General features: G+C 49.8%; 1 protein-coding gene across 2 annotated transcripts in view; it reads right to left on the minus strand.

The window, feature by feature from the left end:
• Positions 1-3,545: 3,545 nt before the first annotated feature.
• Positions 3,546-20,932, minus strand: part of TNPO3 (transportin 3) — a 41,874-nt gene continuing 24,487 nt past the window's right edge. Inside the window, exons 10-23 of one of the 2 annotated variants that reach the window (XM_081958337.1) lie at positions 20,305-20,396; positions 19,112-19,251; positions 17,939-18,130; positions 17,226-17,317; positions 15,810-15,886; positions 14,953-15,013; positions 14,180-14,320; positions 13,895-14,011; positions 11,779-11,873; positions 10,258-10,414; positions 9,393-9,560; positions 8,347-8,459; positions 5,900-5,990; positions 3,546-3,926 (exon numbers count right to left, since the gene is read on the minus strand). In XM_081958337.1, the coding sequence (XP_081814463.1) occupies positions 5,930-5,990; positions 8,347-8,459; positions 9,393-9,560; positions 10,258-10,414; positions 11,779-11,873; positions 13,895-14,011; positions 14,180-14,320; positions 14,953-15,013; positions 15,810-15,886; positions 17,226-17,317; positions 17,939-18,130; positions 19,112-19,251; positions 20,305-20,396 (1,506 nt within the window). In that variant the 3' untranslated portion in view covers positions 3,546-3,926; positions 5,900-5,929. Of the gene's footprint in view, positions 3,927-5,899; positions 5,991-8,346; positions 8,460-9,392; positions 9,561-10,257; positions 10,415-11,778; positions 11,874-13,894; positions 14,012-14,179; positions 14,321-14,952; positions 15,014-15,809; positions 15,887-17,225; positions 17,318-17,938; positions 18,131-19,111; positions 19,255-20,304; positions 20,397-20,932 lie in introns of both variants that reach the window. The other variant, XM_081958336.1, reaches the window with a different exon arrangement.

Genomic DNA, 20,932 nt, shown 5'->3' on the forward strand with positions numbered 1-20,932 from the left:
TGTGTGTGTGTGTTTGTGTATTCCAGCATAACTCTGGAACGCCTTGAGCAGTTTCAACCAAACTTGATACACAGATGACTTACTCTCTGGAGAAAAAGCACTGGGGGGTAAGACACCCCTAACACCCCTTGGTGTGTGTGTTCTAAGATACAGCCTGTTGTGCCTTAAAATGGCTTCTACAATACTGTAAAATGGCTTCTACTGTACAGCGCAGTGGAGTTGCCATGGTAACGGCTTCAGAGTACTCCACAAGTGGGCTCCCTCTGGTAAGGAGGATAATCCAACATTAGAGATTAACGTTTGGTCCGGACATTTTCCCCTTATAAATGAATACCCGGGTGATGCCGTGTTATTGGCCAGTATTTGAATAAAACGCTCAATTCCCGAAGATTGGACATGTGTGCGTGCGTGTTGAAGGCTGATTCCTCTGGTTGTGGGATTCGGGGGCTGGTGCCGAGTGTGAAGCAGGCCAGGGATCTCGGAAAGGATTCCAAGACAGATTTTGGGAGGCCGATTCATTTGGAAAAACCAGGAACATTTGTGAATTTCAGGTAATCCTCAACTGGGAGTTGAAGCCCACAAGGCTTAAAAGTTCCAAGGTTGGGCACCCTTGGTCCAAGTACTCCTGCTTGAGCTGGGGGGTTGGACTAGAAGACCTCCAAGGACCCTTCCAACTCAGCTGTTCTGTTTCCAGCTTGGGGTAAGAGCCAAGTTGATGGATGTTGAATGGCTCTCCTTTCTCCTTCGTATTTCTGTCTTCGCTTCCTTGAAGCACAACAAGGACATTTTTTGAGGGTCGGGGCGGATGGAGCATAGGTACAAGTTCCCCTCGCACATGCGTGCTAGTCGTTCCTGACTCTAGGGGGCGGTGCTCCTCTCCGTTTCAAAGCCGAAGAGCCAGCGCTGTCCGAAGACGTCTCCGTGGTCATGTGGCTGGCATGACTAAATGCCGAAAGCGCATGGAAAGCTGTTCCCTTCCCACCAAAGGTGGCTCCTATTTTTTACCTGCTTTCGAACTGCTAAGTTGGCAGACGCTGGGACACGTCATGGGAGCTCACTCCATTACGCGGCTCTAGGGATTCGAACTGCCGACCTTTCTGATCGACAAGCTGAGCGTTTTAGCCACTGAGCCACCGTGTCCCTCCAGATGGAACAAAGCCAGCCCTTTGTCCCTGTGCCAGTTGTTTCTCCACATCTGCAGAGATTCTACCTGCAGGTCCTATCGGATGAGTAAGCCGATTACAGTTTTTTCCCAAAATAAACGAAGGGAGACCCAGAAAACCTTTGGGAGGTGGCTGTGTGCTTGTCTTTATTTCCCCAGGAACGGCATTTCTCATCTCACTTGAGGGTCCCTGCTTAAAGTGACTATTTTAATAGGATAATGTTTTGTAGCCCGGGGTTGAAATGTGGGGTGCTTGGGTGTTTTCTGGGCTTGGGGGGGGGGGGGGTTCCTTGCAGATGTTTCCTGACACTACTAGGGAACATCATCAGTGCTAGAGAGGAGGAGGAAGGGGAAGAAGAGGGAGAAGGTGGAAGAAACGAGAGGTTGAAGAAGAGGAGGAAGAAAGGAGGGAGAAGCAAAAGAGGAAGAAGAAACGAGAAGAGGAAGAAGCTGAAGAGGAGGTGGAACAAACAGGAGGAGGAGGAGAGGTAGAAACAGGAGGGGAAGAGGGAGAAGGTAGAAGAAATGAGAGGGAGAAGAGGAGGAGGAGGAAAAGAGGAAGGGGAAAGAGGAGGGAGAAGCAAAAGAGGAAGAAGAAACAGGAGGAAGGGAAGAAGAGGGGAAGAGGAAGGAGAAGCAGAGGAAACGAGGAGGGGAAGAGGGAGAAGCAGGAGGAGGGGAGGACGATGACGACAGGGGCGTCTTTGGTGCTCTCTGAGCTTGGTTTTCTTGCAGACATTTCATGACCCACCTAAGGAACATCATCAGTACTCGAAGAGAAAGTGATTTGGAGGACGACGACGACTATGGGCTCCTTGCTGATCTCTGAGCTTGGTAGTTTTCTTGCAGACCTTTCATGACCCAACTAGGGAACCTCACCTGTGCTAGGAGTGAGGTGTGCGCTCTGTTTCTACACAAGTGGCTTTCAGTGTACGTGGGACTGTTCTTGGTGGCTCCTTGTGGCGGCTCTTCTTTCCTGCATATTTTTTCCAAACTCCCAACTCAGGACAGGCCAGCCCCCGAGCACACAAACCGAGAGCAAAACCCCGCTCCCTTCTAGCACTGATGACCTTCCCTAGCTGGGTCAGGAAACGCTCCAGTGGAGCCAGAAACCGTTTCCAATCCCGGGCACAACTCGGCTCCCATTGCTTTTTTCCTCCCCCCGACATCTCGTCGCGAGCCGTCGCTCGACGCAGCAAAGAGCAGCTGCGGCATAATAAAGCAGAGCCCAAATTCCAAAGGAACGGAGGTAAAAACCCCGCGGGAGAAAAGGGCGACCCTCGCTTGACCTTCTCGCAACCAGGGATGCCCATCTTCAGCGAGTGTGTGACAAAAAGGCTGCGGAGACGACTAGCGTTCAACTGTTTTTGTCTGGTTTATTTATTTTATTTTCTGGGGGGGGAGGGTTTCTTCTCTTCCCCCCCCCAGTTCTCGAGAGGGCTGCCACCTCCCTCTCCCCTCCCACCAGATGGAACGGGACCCCTCCCCTTTCCCTGCCTTCGCGTTCAAATCCCGGCGCTGGATCGTTTCTTCACAAAATAATTCTGCCTGCCCCAAAAAACCTGTCCGGAAGCCCCCCCCTCGCCGTCCCCCCCACCGTCCTGCCGTTAAAAAGAAAGAAAAGAAAATCCCAAACGGATTGAAACCAAATTCTCAGAAAAATCAAAACAAAAAAACAAAAAAACCCAAATTGGCTTAAAAGAAAAGAAAATATATATATATATATGTATATATATAAAATATATATTATAACAGTTTCATCCGAAAGAAGCCAGCATGTTGATGGGCTGCGGGAAAGCAGACGGACTCTCCCCGTCTTTCGCTCTGGATGGAAAGGGGAAGGACCACTGCAGCTCCAGCCCAGCCACCCAAAACTGAGGAGAGGGTCTCCGCCGCAGCTCCCGGCTTCTAGCGATCTTTCTTTCTTTTTTCTCAGGGTGTGTGTTTGTGTGGGGGGGGGGGTAGGTGGGCTCCTCGTAGCCCCTGACGGATGAACTTGCCCCGAGTGAACCAAAGACTCGATGCTCAGTGCCCAACCCTGCAAGGTAGGCCAAGTCCCGTTGCACGTGGATTGCGTTTGAAGCCCCTCCCCCTCCCTCCCTCCCTCCCCGCCCACGGATGGTTGAAGGAAATCTATTTCTCATTTCACAGAAATTATTTTTCTTTTTCTCGTTTCTTCCCCCACCCGCCCCCATTCCTCCTCTTTTTTTATTTTTAATGTAATTTTATTTATTTTTTTAAAACAAATCTTGCTGCCTAGCAAATCAGCTATGGATGGTTTTGCGTTTTGGGTGGGATTTTTTTAAAAACTTTTTTTTTAAATTGTTATTACAGTTATCGTTTTCCTCTTTTTTTTCTCTTTTGTTTTCACTTTTTGTTTTCCTCTTTTTTTTTTCTCTTTTCCCAAAGCCAGTCCATCCGGAAAGCAGTCCTTCCCCCTCTTCCCCCCTCAACCCTCGGCAGTCGCAGGTTAAATGGCGCTCGGATTTCCTCTTTTTTTTTAATTATTATTTTTTTTCCCCCCTGGTGGTTGGTGTTTTTTTTTGTGTGGTTTTTTTTTGTTTTGTTTTGTTTTTTTCTGCCTTTCTCTCTTTTCTCACTCACAAGCAGGAACTTCACCGACTTGGTTCTCGGAGCAAAAACGTCTCTTCTGGATGGGCGGGACACACCGGAGCGAGTCGGAGCCTTCGGCCGCAGTGAAGTTTGCTAGTTGTGGTTTCACCATCTTGGCTGCTTTATTTCCTCTTCTGAAAATAAGACATTCCTGGGGAAAGAAAGAAGAGGCCCAAATCTCACCGGAAGACTCACGAAAAGGGTCTCGGGGGTTACGTCCCTGACGGAGTTGAGAAGCATCCAGGAGTTAGGAGCTCTCTGAACTTGGTGGTTTTCTTTGCAGACGTTTCATGACCAAACTAGGTAATATAGTCAGTGCTAGAAGGGAGAAGGGTTTGCTGAAAGGAGGAAGAGGAGGAGGAGAACAACTGTGGGGTCCTTGGTGCTCTCTGGGCTTAGAGGTCTCCTTGCAGGCGTTTCATGACCAAACTAGGGAACACCATCAGTGCTAGTGAGTGCGGTGTTTGCTTTGCCTACATTGGTGGGAGCGTTCTTGGTGGTTACCTGATGAGGTCCTTGGGGGACCACCAACTCGGACAAATGACCCAACAGACAGCAAGCAGCAGCCTAAACATGGAACCCCCAAGAAGAAAACAAGACTGCCACCAACACTGAAGGGACAAGCCATTTGCATGTAAACAGAAAGCGAACCCCACTCCCTTCCAACACTGATGATGTTACCTAGCTGGGTCATGAAATATCTGCAAAAAACACCACAACCACCAAGCTCAGAGAGCACCAAGCACAGTTCTCCCCCCCCCCTTCTTCCCTCTTTCTCCTCCAAAACAATCCAGCTCAGAGAGTTGTGTAAAGTATAGGAAATGTATTAACAGTTAATATAATTAAGAGTTAAATATCGCATTTTTCAGATTATAAGATGCACTTGACTATAAGATGCACCTAAATTTAGAAGAGGAAAACAACAACAACCACAAAAGACTTTTGGCCTTCGCGCACCACATTTTCAGCCCTTTTGGGGGGCTTTTTCTGGCCCTTTTCCAGCCTTTTTTCTGCCCATTTTCTAGACTTTTTTCAGCCCGTTTTTTCAAAAAAAAAAAAAAGGGGGGGGGGGTGAAAAAAGCCTCAAAATGGGCCTGAAAAGGCTGAAAAAAGCCTGCAAAATGGGCTGGGAAAAGGCCTCAAAAAGGGCCCGAAAACAGGGCTCAAAAAGGCCTGGAAATGGCCTGGAAAAAGGCCTGTAAAGGGCCTCAAAAAAGGCCGGAAAAAGGGTGGAAAAAGGCCTGAAAAAAGGCCTTTAAAAGGGCCAGTAAAAGGCCTGAAAACAGGTGGAAAAAGGGCTGAAAAGGGCCTCCAAAAGGGCTGAAAAGGGGCTTCAAAAAGGGCCTGAAAAAAGGCCTGAAAACGGGCGGAAAAAGACCTGGAAAAGGGTGAAAAAAAGGCTGAAAACAGGTGGAAGACGGCCTGAAAAAGGGCCGGAAAAAGGGCTGAAAAGGGCCTGAAAACAGGTGGAAAAAGACCTCCAAATGCCTGAAAAAAGGCCGAAAAAGGCCTGAAAACGGGCGGGAAAAGGCCTGAAAACGGGCGGGAAAAGGCCAGAAAACGGGTGGAAAAAGGCCCTGAAAATGGCACGTGCAGAGGCACAAAAATTGGCGACAGGTGGGCGGGGCTTCAGCAATATTCTGTCTGTAAGACGCACCGCCATTTTCACCCCCTTTGGACAAAAAAGTGCGTCTTACAGTCCACAAAATACGGTAAATCATGATGAGGACTGTTATAAGATATTTAAGGTCTTGGAAATTAATCTAAGAACAGATTAAATAATGAATACGATTGTAAATTTTAAATGTTGGCCCAAAATATTTGTACCCAGACGACGCACTGTTTAGTGGAAAATGGACTATTTACATAAAAATAAAAATAATAAAGAGAGAGAGGGAGAGATCCCACAGTGGACTTCAACTCCCAGAATTCTATGCCCCAGTTGGGAATTCTGGGAGTTGAAGTCCACCCACCCCAAGTTTGGGAAACACTGATGCTAACTAAAGAGCAACTTCTCGGAGCAGGAAACGTCTTTGGGGCGCACCATCTCGGGGGAGGAAACCTCTTAATCCTCTGCACCCTTTTTTTTTAAAGTAGAAAAAAAGGGGCTGAGTAGCTACTCACCTGGGACAGGCAGAGCGAAAGAGGCCTCAGCTACCGGAAGAGTCTGGTAAAGTCCCTCAAAGCCCAGCAAACTTGTTTGCACTCCTCAGCACTGCGGGAAAGAAAGTTTTATGAAAAGGAGAAAAAGAAGAGTTTATGTACCAAGGCTCCCCACATTTGGCCCCTTTTAAGACTTGTGGACTTCGACTCCCAGAATTCCCCAGCCAGCATAGCTGGCTGGAGAATTCTGGGAGTCAGTCACAAGAACCAGTCACAAGTCCCGTTTTTCAGTGCCGCTGTAACTTGGAATGGTCGCTGAACGAATGCTTGTAAGTCAAGGGCTACCGGTATGTCTTTGCTCCCCGTTTCTTGACCTCCCTCCTTCCCTCCCTTCTTTCCCTCCCCATTTTTTCCTTCCTTCTTTCCTTCCTCGCATCCTTTCTTTTCTTCTCTTATATCTCTTTTCCCTTCCCTTCCTTTTCTCTTCCTTCCTTCCTTCCTTCCTTTTTTTCTTTTCTTCTATCTCGCTTCCCTTCCTTCCTCATTCCCATCTCCTTCCTTCCCTCTCACTCTTATTTTCTTCTTATCTCTTTTCCCTTCCCTTCCTTTTCCCTTCCTTCCCTTTTTTCTTCTATCTCTTCCCTTCCTTCCTCTCATTCCCATCTCCTTCCTTCTCTCCCTTTTTTCTTCTCTTATATCGCTTTTCCCTTTCCTTCCTTTTCCTTCCTTCCTTTTTCTTTTCTTCTCTTACATCTCTCTTCCCTTCCCTTTCCCCCTTCCTTCCTCTCACTCCCATCTTCCTTCCCTCCCTTTTTTCTTCTCTTATATCTCTCTTCTTCCCTTTCTCTTCCTTCCCTCTTTTTTTCTTATATCTCTCTTCCCTTCTTTATCTCCTTCCTTCCCTTCCATTTAGTTGCTGCCCATCTCGTATCCAATGAGGATACGTAACCAAGCTCTAGGTTGACTAAACTGAGGACTAGAAACTTGAGCTGGCCTCACTCTGGCGCCATCCCCGCCTCCCTTCTCTGCTCTCCCCCAAAAGGGTAAAGAAGAGAGAAGACCACCGGCCCCCAGAAGCCCCCTCGAAACTAGTGAAGGCAGGGGGGCTGGTTTCTAACACACACACGGGGCAAATGGCAGAGGTGCCCCACGGCGTCTGAAGACATCTGAACTGCGCGAGACAGGCTGGCACGTCAGAGCAAGACGGGACGTGTCTCTGAAATGTGCCAGGAGGAAGAGGAAGGCCACCGGGTGCTGGCATTGCCTCGGGGGGCTGAGAACAAGAGGCGGCCACCCAGCAGCCAAGATGGTTGTGTGGGGCCGCCAATGCCCTCTGAGCGGCAGAGTGAGGCTCCGGGGCAGAACAGGCGCAGGCAGGGGTGGAAAAACCAGACTGGCAAGGGGAGGGAGGGAGGATGCCAGCAGCCTGACTGAACCCCAGAATCTGCACCCCGACGTAGCAGCTTGCAGAAGACGGCTTTGAAAATGGGTCTCCTTTCTTTTTCTTTAAACATTTTTTCTTTTAATTCTTACAAATTTTAAATTCTTTTATAAACCAAGCGATGCCCAGGCTTTCCCCTTTAACCTCCTCTCGTCTGCATAATTCATATCGCATCCTATGTCCATTTCCGATTTCAACCTTCTATGATTTTCTTTCCATATTTTCCTATCTTAATTTCTTCTGAATACATAAACAGCATCCTTATTTGCTCCTTCTAAGTTAACCCAATTTATCATTTCATTTCCATCTGTTGTTCTATTTTAGTACAGGTAGCATATATCCTCAAATTCAATTTTTATATAATAATAAGCATTTCTCAAGACTGTGAGGCTCTGCTATAAAATAAGCCCCATGTTTGATGATATTCGGTGTCTTCTTTCTGTTTAATTTCCCCCGATTCTTGCGTCTTTGTATCCCACCTACAGATAACTCCAGGTGGGAAGCACGCACAATGCTCCTTGCCCCTCTTCTTTTCCTCACAACAACAACCCTGTGAGGTGGGATGGGCTGAGAGAGGGGGGGGAGGGACTGGCCCAACCCGGCTTTCACAGTTAAGGCGGGACTAGAACTCACCTTCTCCTGCTGATGGGTTCAAAGCCACCCAGTTAGCTTTTACAGCTAAGCTTTGGCTAGAACTCCCAGTCACCTGGTGAGTGGTCCAAAATTGTACCCTGAAATTTTGATCCCAATTTGTGGCCATAACTCAAGGACTAGCTAAAGTGGGACTAGATCTCACCTTCTCCTGCTGATGGGTTCAAAGCTACCCAGCTGGCTTTCACTGCTAAGCTGTGGCTAGAACTCCCAGTCACCTGGTGACTGGCCCAAAATTTCCCAGAACATGATCCCAGAACATACAGCAAGGGGGGAGCCGGTCCCAGAGGAAACACGGAGGCTTCCCGACTGGGATCCAAAGGCTCCCAAGGTTGCCCACCCCACCAGTCCCAAAGTGTCCCCCCTGCCCCCTTACCTGGTGACTTGCTTGTGGAAGTCTGTCAGCTGCTTGTGGGTCACCTGAACGGCTCCCCCCGTGGTCTCCTTCGGCAACCCTTTCAGGGAGTTCTCCAGCCAGCGGCAGAAGGTCTATTGGAAGGAGGGGGGGGGGGGGAGATGGTAAGAAAGACCCTCTGAGCGACCCAGTCAATGAGAAGTTCAGGGCAATTCTTTCTGCTCCCTCCAGGCCCATCCTGAAGCCCTTCTCTGTCCATCTCTCCTTCCCTCCCTCTAGCTGTTTATCTGTCTCTCCCTCTGCCTGTCTGTCCCTCCATGCAACCATCCATCCATCCGTCTATCCCTCCCACCATTCATCTCTCTCTTCTATCCATCCATCATTCATATCATGTCTATATGTGCATCCATCCATCCACATATCTGCCTATTCATCTATCCATCCTCCATCTATCCATCTATAAATCCATCCTCTATCCCCCTCTCTATCATCTCTCTCTACTCATCCAACCATTCACATCTGCCTACTCATCTATCTATCTATGTCTATCCATCCATCCATCTATCTAATCATTATATCATCTATCCATCCTCTATCCGCCTCTATCACCTCTCTTTACTCATCCATCCACATATCTGCCTATTCATCTATCCATCTAATCTTTATATCATCTATCTATCCATCCTCTATCCCTCTATCATCTCTCTCTCTCTCTACTCAACCATCAATTCACATATCTGCGTACTCAACTATCTATCTATCTATCTATCTATCTATCTATCTATCTATCTATCTATCTATCATCTATCTATCTATCTATCTATCTATCTATCTATCTATCATCTATCTATCTATCATCTATCTATCATCTATCTATCTATCTCATCCAAGAAGCTACCCGACTGACCAACCTGTCTGTCTGTCTGTCTACCCGTCCATCTGCCTATCTAGAGGGCTGATCTAGACTGGCGGTGTGTGTGGTCTACTCCCCCGCCCATGTTTGCTCTTCTTCCCTCCGGGAGGGGCCATCCACCCGGGGGTCCTGCACGGCCTCCTGTGCCCCTTACCGGCCTGTCGACCTGCATGATCTCCCAGAGCACCTCGGCCACGTCTGGTAGGGTGTAAGGCGGCAGGCAGAAACAGCTGGTCTGCAACAGCTGGCTGACCAACTGCTGGCCCAGTTGGGTCATCACCTGCCCGATGAGCTCCTTGCGGGCCTCAAAGTCGTCCTCGTGCTGCAAACGACACGCAACGGAGCGGGCTCAGGCGCTGGTCCCCCCTGCCCTCTCTCCCCAAGCGGCAGACGTAAAGAGCCTGCTCCTCGTCTAAAGCTAAGGCAGAATACCAGCAAGTAGCCCGAATCTGCAGAGATGAACTCAGAAAAAGCCAAGACTCAAAATGAACGGAGATTTGCGACAATAGTCAAAAATAATTTTTAAAAAAGCTTCATTCGACATGTGATAAGCAATAAAGAAAGTCAAGGAAACGATTGGTCCACCCATGGGAGGAAATGGCACGAAGGTGACCAGCAACAGGGAGAAAGCAGAACGGCTTCAATCGGGTTTTTTTGCATCTCTCTTTACCCAAAAGGGGGTGCGGGGGGAGAAACCCAGTCCAACCTATCAAAAACAGCAACTATTAACACAAAAATCATTTGTCGTGAAAGTGACGGCCTGCGAAGGCTCCTGGATCGGGGCTGAAAGGCGAAATTTACATATTAAATAAAAAGATGGATCCAGGAAAACTGCAGACCTATCAGCCTGACCTCCATCCCTGGGAAGATTCTGGGGGGGAAACCAAGCGATGAATCGGCCTACAATCCCTCCAAAGTTGGTAAGCGTTTTTGAAACCCGTCAACGGCCCTCGTCGTGTGGGCTTCCCTCCCCGTCACCCCGCCAGGCGGGAGTGCGCACATTCACACACACGACTCACATCGTTGGCCACGCCGGTGTGGACGAGGTCACGCAGGAATTTCATGATGCTGCAGTTGGCGTCCCGGTGATCCAAGGTGGTGGCGGCGATGGCCCATTGCAGGATGGGGAGGATCACCTGGCTACGCAGGAGGGTGAGGGGGCTGCGTTGGATGAACCTGCCATGGAGGGGAAGGGGGCAGAGGGAGTTAGAACAGGTTTCTCGTTGCAGCCCTGCAGGTGAGTGTTTGGGGGGGGGGGGGGGAATGAGAAGGCTGAGTGGAATTCTTTCTACTCCCTCCGGGCCCAACCCTGAAGCCCTTCTCTATCTGTCCGTTTGTCTGTCTCTTCCTCTCTCCATCTATCTGTCTGTCTGTCTATCCTTCCATCTCTCTGGATGCCCCTCCATGCACCCCTCACTCCCTCCATGCATCGATCTCTTCTATCAATCTATCTGTCATTGCATCTCTCATGCATCTGTCTCTATCCTTCTGTCCATCCACACCTGTCTCTACCTATGTCTCAAGGTATCTCTATCTACAGTTATCTCTCTCTATCCTACCTACCTATCATCTATCAATCCCCTATACCTGTCTGTCTATTTATCTATCTATATCTATCTATCTATCTATCTATCTATCTATCTATCTATCTATCTATCTATCTCTATCTATCTATCTATCTATCTATCTATCTATCTATCCTATCTATCTATCCGTATCTATCTATCTATCTATTTATCTAATATCTCTCTCTTTCTATCCATCCATATCCATCTATCTATCTATCTATCTATCTATCTATCTATCTATCTATCATCTATCTATCTATCTATCTATCTATCTATCTATCATCTATCTATCTATCTATCCATCCATCCATCCATTGTGCCTGCCTGCCTATCTATCTAATCTATCTCTCTATTGTGTCTGTCTGTCTGTCTGTCTATCTATCTATCGTATCTATCTAGTTTCTATCCCTCCCTCCTTCTATCCATCCATCCCTCCCTCTATGCATCCATCCATCCATCCATCCCTCCATCCATCCATCCATCCATCCATCTAACCCTAACCCTAACCCTGGCCCCGCCCGGTTTAGTGAAAGGGGGGAAAGTCCTGATATGTCAAGTGACACCGCTGTGACGATGTGAGTTTGACACTCCTGATCTATAGTCTGTCTCTATCTATTTAGCCTTCTACCCCTCTAGCTATCCATCTCTCTCTTCCTCTCTCTCTGCCTATCTACCCTCCTGTCTCTGCTCGTTCGCCCGTTCATCCTTCCCTCCCGCTACCTATTTATCCATCTACCATTCATGTATCACCCACCATTTATCATCTATCTTTATATCCATCTGTCCACATCTGTCTCTCTCCATTCCTCTATCCCTCTCTCTTTTTCTACCCCTCTATCTTATTTGCCGCTCTCAAAGGCCTCTCCATGTGCCTCCGCTCGCTAGTCTTCCTCCGCTTCTTCCATCTCAGGTTCAAAGAGGTTCGTGCCACCCAACAGCGTAAAACTCATCAAGAGGCCTCGGTGGGGGTACCTGGTGGCCAGCCGGAAGAGGTCATCCACCGTGTCAGGATGGTTCTGGAGGCCGTTGGGCTGTTCAAGCAGCCGGAAAGTGGGGACACACAGCGCCTGGGACGAAGCGACAAGGAGACGGACGGCTCAGCACCAAAGCCCGAGAGCATCTCTTCAGGAGGGGAAAGCACCCTGCGCGACACACTCTCCCTCCCCAGGTCCCTCCCCCAAAGCGGTTCTGGGAAAACACCTTTCAGGGAGGGGGGCACAGAGTGTCAGGCCTGCAGCCATTTTATCCTTTGTCGATCTTTGGCCTGCCACCCTTTCTATTATCCTACTAGGCATTTTCCATGGTGGGAAAACGGGAGGAGGAATTGTACGGAGTTAGATGAGATGTAGCCATAACAGAATTCTTTCTAGAAAGCCAAGGTCATCCTTTCTTCTCTGCACCTGACCAGAACTGGATAGGTGGAAGCTGCCAGCATGGCAGTGGGAGACTGGACCATGGGATGGGCTTGTGGGCGTGGGGGGGGGCAAGATCTTGAACTTTCAACTGGGTGGGGAAAACCAGGAAGCTTTCAGATTCAGGTTTTCCCAGATGTGCCAACGTGGATCTCTTCATCAATTGGAACTTTGAGCAATACTTTGCCTCGGACTCTGGTTTAATTTTGGATGCTATTTGGAACCCCGACACAGAGGCTCTTTCTCTAGGCATTTAGTACCCCCAAAGATGCCCTCCTGACCTTTTCGATCTCTGACGGCTGGGCTCACCCAGAATGCCAGGCGAGGCAGAAATGGGGTCCAATTATTGATCGATTGATATTTATTTGCATCCTGCCTTCATCATGTTAACAAATAACTCAAGGCAGTGAACATTCCTAATACGGCTTCCTCCTCCTATTTTCTCCACAACAACAATCCTGTGAGGTAGGCTGGGCTGAGAGAGAAGAAGTGGCCGAGGGTCACCCTGCTGATTCTGTTGGCTCTAGAACTTCCTGTCCCCTGGTGATCGGCTCAGTTTCACCTAGCTGACTTTTGAACTTAAGGTGGGATTAGAACTCACTGCTCACTGGTGATTGGCCCAAAGTCACACAGCCGGCTTTCAAAGCTTAAAGTGGGACTAGAACTCACCGTCTCCTGGTGGTTTGCCCAAAGCCACCCAGCTGTCTTTCACACATAAGGCAAAGAACTAGAACTCCCCATCTCCTGGTGATTGGCTCAAAGTCACCCAGCTGTCTTTGAAGCTTAAAGTGGGACTAGAACTCCCGCTTTCTAGCCCCTTAGTCCATTCTTGGCTTGGTCTGCTGTGAGAAAGCAGCAATGGGCTTAGCCGCTTGCATGAATTAACCAGGCAATTAACCAGATTAAACTGCTTTGTTTGCGCCCCACATTCTTTGTGAACAGGGCCCCCTTAATCCGGTGGCAGGATGGATCAGGTGCCCAGGACACCTGGCCCAGGAAGAGAGTTCTAGTCTCCCCCTCTGCCAGGGCTCCAGCACCACCTGTTCTGAGCTAGGCTTCACCAAATCACGAAACAGACTCCTTATCCCGAAAAAAAAAACCCTTTTTATTCGGCTAATGCAAATTCCTAGCATTCACATCCAGCAAAGCGCCAGCAAACAGTCTTTCAAAGGTGTACTTACAACCACAGACCTTATCAGTCCTTGGATAGTTGCCAGGCTGATAGCTTCCAGATGCAAGGCTGAACAAGGAAATACTTGGCAAGGAGTCTCGGAGAGTCACAAACCAATGAAGCGAACTAATGGTCTCCTGCAAACTCCACTCCCCTTTCGCTCCTCTTTTATTTCCTCTGGGAGGGGCCCTTCATCATCCCCCTGTGGCCTTACTCCCAAGTCGCCCCCTGTTCTTTAGCTGTTCCCTTCTTCTGGACACTCTGCGCATGCTCACACTGGGAACAGGCTCCAGCTGTTCTTCTGCCTCACTGATGTCAGACTCCGAAGGCAGCTGATAACTGTCAGATGGCCCTGGCCCCCTCTCTGCCTCCAACGCAGACCCCTCCTCAGAGCTTTCCCCAGACTCCAGGACTGGCCCAGGTTCCTCCCCAACCTCCTCACTGTCCGAATCTGCTGCCAGCTCCTCTGGCCGCTGGCCGGCCACCACACCACCTACCTACCTACCTGCAGCATGTCGAGCAGCCCCTGCCTGCAGCCCTCTTCCATGCCATACTCGTCGACGAGGATGCTACCCAGGTAGAGGAAGCAGGAGTGCTGGTGCTCCTGGTACACGTTCACCATCTGCCAAGGAAAGGAGCCGAGTCTCAACAGAGGAGTGGGCACACCCGGCAGTGCCAGGCAACCCTGCCCTGAATGGCTCTTGCTGCCTGCCCAGGCTCAACGGCGAACAAAGGAAGGAGTTGTATGTTTCAGGAATGAACCCAACGGCAGAGGGGCGAAAAATCTCACCTGAGTGACCAGCGGCTGCAAAAGGGCTGCCGATCCCTTGCCGACGCACCGGACGGCAAAGCGCAGGCACCGGCAGCAGCGTTCCACGATGCGGTTGTCGGCCCGGTGTTTGTTCAAGGTTTCTGACAACACCGGCCAAATCTGGAGAAAACCAAGAGGAATGTCAAGAGGAGGAAGAGCAATGGACCAAGAGCATCCAATCTCTAAGAGGGGTGGACTTCGACTCCCAGAATTCCCCAGCCAGTATTTAAGATGCGAGGACTTCGACTCCCAGAATTCCCCTTCTCACTATGTCTGCCTGGGGAATTCTGGGAATTAAAGCCCACAAAGTTGGCAAAGTTAGAGATTCCTGCAGTGAACGAGTGATCCCAGGGCGAAAACTAACGCCGGAATGGGCACTTAATTTTCCCAAAGTGCAAAATGAAAAACTGGGACTGTTGTGGAGGGATGAACAGCCCCAGTAGGGCTGTGAAGCTGCATGTACACACACACACACACACACACACACACACACACACACACACACACACACAGAACAAAAAATAGTCACTTTCAAAATAAAAGCAACCCGCGTGGGAGAGGTAGGGACAGCCAAAGTGCCTGCGGGGCCATAAAATGCCCAGGTTTGCCCTTATACAACCCGTGGGAGTTTTTCTCCAACCTGGAGCCCTTCCGTGTCGGACTCCAAGCTCCCCCAAATCCCCAGCTCCCCCCTTCTGGCCCTCTCTGGATCTTCAGGGGCGAGTGTGGGGTGCAAAGCGCTGCCCGTTTACCTCCTGGATGACTTTTTGGCAGGGGTGGGTCTGTCCGTTTTCTACAATGGGGTTGGTGTGCCTGGAAGGGAAGAAGGAAGCAGAAGAAAAGGGATGAAAACCAGTTTCAACCAGACAGGTAAGGAGACCAGGATGCCGACGACTGGGGGATCGTGTGCGTGCGTGTGTCTGTGTCTCCAAGCTTGGTGGTTTTCTTGCAGGCATTTCGTGACCCAACTAGGGAACTGCATCAGTGCTAGGAGGGACTGGGGTTTGCAGAGGGGGCGAGGAGGAGGAGGAGGAAAACATGGGGCCTTTGAAAATTTCTGAGCTTGGTTGTTTTTATGTAGACATTTCATGACCCAACTAGGTAGCATTGTCAGTGCAAGGGTGTGGGGTGGAGGAGGAGGAAGATGGGGGTTTGGTGCTCTCTGAGTTTGGTGGGATTTTTGCAGATGTTTCATGACCCAACTAGGGAATAGCATCAGTGCTAAGAGGGAGGGGGGTCCCAGAGGAGGAGGAGCAAAAGATGGGGCCTTTTTATAATTTCTGAGCTTGGTTGTTGTCTTGCAGACATCTCATGACCCAACTAGGGAACATCATCCGTTGTAGAATGGAATGAGGTTTGCTCTCTGTTTGGGTACAAGTGGTTTACTCTGTCATCACTGGTGGGCATATCCTTGTTGGTTCCTTGATGAGGCTGCTGTTCCCCCCCATCAGCCCCGTTGTCTGAATTAACCGTTCCTTGAATGAAGCACCCAGCAATGCCCCTTTCAAGGAAAGCTCCATCAGAGCTCCTGCATAATTTCTAAACTTGGGAAGGTCACCTCCTAGCACTCCGACCCCCAAGCCCACTCTGCCCACCCCCCGGGGGTTACCTAAATATAACAGCAAGGCGGTCGAGGGGCACGGTGGGGTCAGAGGAGAGGCCGTTGCTCGGCTCCTGAGACAGCAGCTGAAGAAGAGGGAGGACAGGTGAGGTCATCCCAGGTGGGGAAAGTTTATTTATTTCAGACATTTATTAGCCACCCGTCTCTAACTCCAAATACCCAAATATTCCGAAATTAAGTCCAAATATCCAAATATTCCAAAATAAGTCTGTTAAGTAATTAAGCTCTCCGTTAGAAGAGCGAGTGTGCAGAGAAGCGTAATGAGAGTGGTATGGACGAACACGCACAAACCAGCATACAGAGACACTGAATAGTATAAAAATATAGTAGTTTACGATGTAGAAATATAGAAGTATTCAGAGTCCAGTTAACAGTCCAAGTCATACACGGTTCAGTACTTCGGTTATCAAAATAGTCAGTCTAACACACAAAGTATAGCTAAACAGTAGCAAACCACAATACCTCAAAATACACCTGATCAGCTTCTAAAAAAACAGAGAGAACTAACAGCCATTCTGGCTCCCTCTTATAGCTGCATGAGGTAACAAGCCAATTACATCTCTCTAACATTTAAAGTAACAGTAAAGTAATCATAGCTTATATACATTGCCAAGCCAAGCCTAGGGTTACATCCCTAACAGGGTTACATCCCTAACAAAGTCCAAATATCCAAATGCCAAATATTCCAAAATAAGTCCAAATATTCAAATGTCAAAGATTCCAAAATAAGTCCAAATATCCAAATATTCCAAAATAAGTCCAAATATTCCAAAATAAGTTCAAATATTCCAAAATAAGTCCAAATATCCATTGTGTGTTAGCTCTTGATCCATCCCAACCGTCTTTCTATCCCAGACTTGCCTCCAAAGAGGAACTTGGAAGGATGTGGACTACAACATCTATCATCCGCAGCCCCTCGGGTCCCAGGAGGCAGTCGGAGAAGTGGGCTGTCCCCTGCCTTATTATTCATTTATTTCATGCCCTGCCTTTATAATTTTTACGAGAAGGAAAATATATTGAATACTTTTTTGTCTTCCTGTTTTCCCTACAAATCTGTGAGATGACTTAGGCTGAGAGAGAGACTGGGCCAAGATCACCCACCTAAGTGGGACTAGAATTCACCGTCTCCTGATGATTGGCCCAAAGTCACCCAGCTGGCTTTCACACTTAAGGCGGAACTAGAACTCACAGTCACCTGGTTTCTAACCTGGTGCCTTGACTACACTTCCCTCAACGAACTTTCTCCAAAGCTGCTTGTCTCCCCTTAGGCAACAGAGATGAGCAGGAGCCCAAGAGGGAATGCTATAGCTCCTAAGCACCTTGGCAGCGGATCGTTTCCCTATCCTGCAGCTCTCCCCTCCTAGCCAACCTTCCAGAAACCGGAGGGGCCTCCAGACCACTCACCTTTTTCAGGGCCATCACCTGAACGGCACAGAGTTCACTGAGGCATGCCGAGATCTTCTCCAGCGGTAGCCGGGCGAGCACCAACGCCGTCCCTGCGCAAAGAGAGGACGGACATGAGTCCCTCAAACCGTTCTGTCCCAGCTGCCCAAACACAACAAACCCTCAGAAGTGAACTCAAAGATTCCTTTATTAGGAATGCCGGCAAAAAAGTTTCTCTCTCACCGCAGGCTGACAAGTCCCTCTGGCTGGGAGAGGAACAGTTGTCTGCCCCATCTATTCATCTCCGCCCCCTTCGCTAGCAGCAGTGGCTTTTCTGTCCCAAGGGCCAGCCCATAGATTTCCACAGCTCTCCTCTCCTTTGCCTTCTGCGCATCAGGCACTGGACCTGGCTGTTCCTCCTCTTCCTCATCAGCCACCTGCAGACCCGGGGGCTGTTGACTCTCCATCTGAGGGCTGATTGACAGGCCAGGCTCCTCCTCCTCCTCCTCCTCTCTCTCTCTCTCTCTCTCTGACAGCTCCATTTCCTCTTCCCCCTCTCAGGTTGCCCTGATGCTGACCCTGACTCCCATACCATTCCTCGTGTGATTCGGCTGCTGGAGGGGATGGCAGCCAACCGGCCACAACACAAGCAAGTCACGGAAGCCGGATTATGGGCCAAGATACCTGAAGCTCTGCCCACCTGGGGGGGCTGGAAGGAGGGAGGGAGGCCGTACCTTTCAAGAGTCCGACAGCTGCTTCGGGCGAGAGCATGAAGGAGTCCAGGGAACGGGCGATTTCCAGCAGGCCGGTGAAGTGCTGGGCCATGTGGTCCCGGCACACCGAGCAAATGTTGTGGATGGCTTTGGCAGCGATGGAGGCAAGGGCTTTCTCACACAAGCCCTTCATCAGGTAGCCCAGGACTGGATCTGTGGGCGGAGGAGGGAGGGGGAGAGGAGCAGCTGGATTGGGAGCCCCTGGGAGGGTTTCTCTGCCTTTCTTCCTTCCTTCCAAGCCTTGCTTCCATTCACCTATCCATCTTCCATCCATCCATCTTTTCTTCCTTCCATTCTTCCATCGATCTTTCCATCCATCAGTTCATCTTCCATCTATCCTTCCGCATTTTCTTCCATTCCTTCCTTCCACCCATCTTTTACCCTTCCTTCCATCTTTTCTTCCTCCTATTCCTCCCGCCATCCCTCCTTCCTTCCATCCATTCATCTTTTCTTCCATTCCTTCCACCCTTTTCTTTTACCCTTCCTTCCATCTTTTCTCCTCCTTCCTTCTATTCATCCCTCTTTTCTTTCTACCATTCCTTCCTTTCACCCATCTTTTACCCTTCCTTCCATCTTTTCTTCCTTCTATTCCTCCATCCTTTCCTCCTTCCTTCCTTCCATCCATCCTTTCCTCCTTCCATTCCTTCCACCCATCTTTTCTTTTATCCTTCCTTCCATCTTTTCTTCCTTCTATTCCTCCATCCTTTCCTCCTTCCTTCCATCCATCCTTTCCTCCTTCCATTCCTTCCACCCATCTTTTCTTTTATCCTTCCTTCCATCTTTTCTTCCTCCTATTATTCCATCCATTCCTTCCTTCCTTCCATTCATCCATCTTTTCTTCCTACCATTCCTTCCATCCATCTACCTTTTCTTTTATCCTTCCTTCAATCTTTTCTTTTATCCCTCCTATCTTTTCTTCCTTCTATTCATCCATCCTTCCTCCCTCCCTCCGTCCCTGCTACCCACCCATCCAGAGATGCCCAGTCTGAAAAGGGGGGGGGGGTGTCTCACAGAGAGGGGACCCACGACCAACCAAGGGATTGGAATTAATTCACAAGGTGCCCTTGGGCTCCCGTCTGCAGGGAGCAACCCACAGCCGTCCCCCCACCCCCTTTGCCTGGCCCTTCCACTTACCCAGGAAATGGGGGTTCCTGTCCACCACTTCGCTCATCTCCCCCACCAGCTCGATGCTGGTGTAGCGCACCGCCGTGTGCACGGCTTCCGGGAGGCGCACCACTCCGTCCAGTACTTCCACCAGAGTGGGGTTGTTCTCTCTGCAGCATGGGGGAGGGGGGAAGCAGGTATATTCTGAACCCTCAAAAACCAAAACCATGAACCACAGGTACCCCCAAGCGTGTCCCTGGGCTCCCCAGCGATTTAGGGGACCCCTGGCATATAAACCACACACATTCCCCCCCTACACACACACGCACAATTTCTCCCATCCTGTTCTGACCGAGGCTTCCTGAGAGCCTGAAGCAAAATCCTGGTCCTGACAAAAAAAACCTTTTATCAATTGACTGTGAATTCTGCTCCTTCACATCCAGCAAAGTCTTTCAAGGGAGGATTTACAGTCACAGACCTTATCTGGCTGGGAGAGCTGCCAGGCCGATCTCTGCAAAACTTGGCAAGGAGTCTCGGAGAGTCACGAACCAATTAAGTGAACTGATTGTCTCCTGCAAACTCCCCTTTCTCCCCTCTTTTATTCCCTCTGGGAGGGGCCATTCATCGTCCCCCTGTGGCCTTACACCCAAGTCCACCCCTGTTCCTTAGCTGTTCCCTTCGTCTGGCAGTTCTGCGCATGCGCACACTGGGAACAGGCTCTAACTGTTCTTCTGCTCCACTGACGTCTGACTCTGAAGGCAGCTGATAACTGGCATACGGCTCTGGCCCCCTCCCTGCCTCCGACACAGAGCCCTCCTCAGAGCCTTTCTCCAGACTCCAGGACTGGCCCAGGTTCCTCCCCAACCTCCTCACTATCCGAATCTGCTGCCACCTCCGCTGGCCACTGGCCGGCCACAGCACATCCGCAGGAAGCCACCTGGATTCTAGGGGCCAGTTCTGTGGGGTAGAGACGTCCTCTGCCCCCCACCTTCCCCACTTGCGATCGTTGCAGGTAGTCCTCGACTGCTTAACGAGGGTTTGAAATTAGAACGGTTGCGAAAACCCTTTTGAGCCAGGAAAAAAAAAGAGAGGCAGGGAGGGTGCGGTCTGGGTCCAATGTATACTATTCGTTGTTCCCTAGGAGGCGCATGGAAACAGCCACGCGTGAAACCCTGTGGGTGGGATGCCAAGACCATGGCATGGCTCCCCCTCCCACTACTCACTGGTCAACGCTCTTGGCTATGGAGGCCATGATGAACAGGACGGCTTCCGTCACCTCCCAAGGCGGGTTGCCTTCTTTCAAAGTGGCATAAAGCTACAACAAGAAATGGATGAATAATAATAATAATCAGGAGGAGGAGGAGGAGGAGGAGGAGGAGGGGAAGAAGGGGGAGAAGAAAGAAAGAGGAGGAGGAAGAGGAGAAGGAGAAGGAGGAGGAGGAAGGGGCAGGGTGAGGATAAAAAGGAGGAGGGAGAGGAAGAGGAGGAGGAGGAGGAGGAGGAGGAGGAGGAGGAGGAGGAGGAGGAGGAGGAGGAGGAAGAAGAAGAAGAAGAAAGAGTAACCAAACAATTTTCAACTGTGAAAAAACCCCGGCTGGGTGACTTTTGGCCAATCACCAGGAGACGGTGAGTTCTAGTCCTGCCTTAGGCATGAAAGTTGTCTGGATGGTTTTCATCCAATCACCAGGAGACAGTGACTTCTAGTTTTGTCTTAGCCATGAAAGCCAGCTGGGTGACTCTGGAGACAGACTCTGGGCCAATCACCAGGAGACGGTGAGTTCTAGTCCGGCTGCTTGACTTTGGGCCACTCACCAGTCCAACCCACTTCACAGGGTTGTTGTTTTGCAAAAA

The sequence above is a fragment of the Natrix helvetica genome (assembly GCF_964273705.1).
Source record: "Natrix helvetica genome assembly, chromosome: 6".
In the NCBI taxonomy this organism is placed as follows: domain Eukaryota; kingdom Metazoa; phylum Chordata; class Lepidosauria; order Squamata; family Natricidae; genus Natrix; species Natrix helvetica.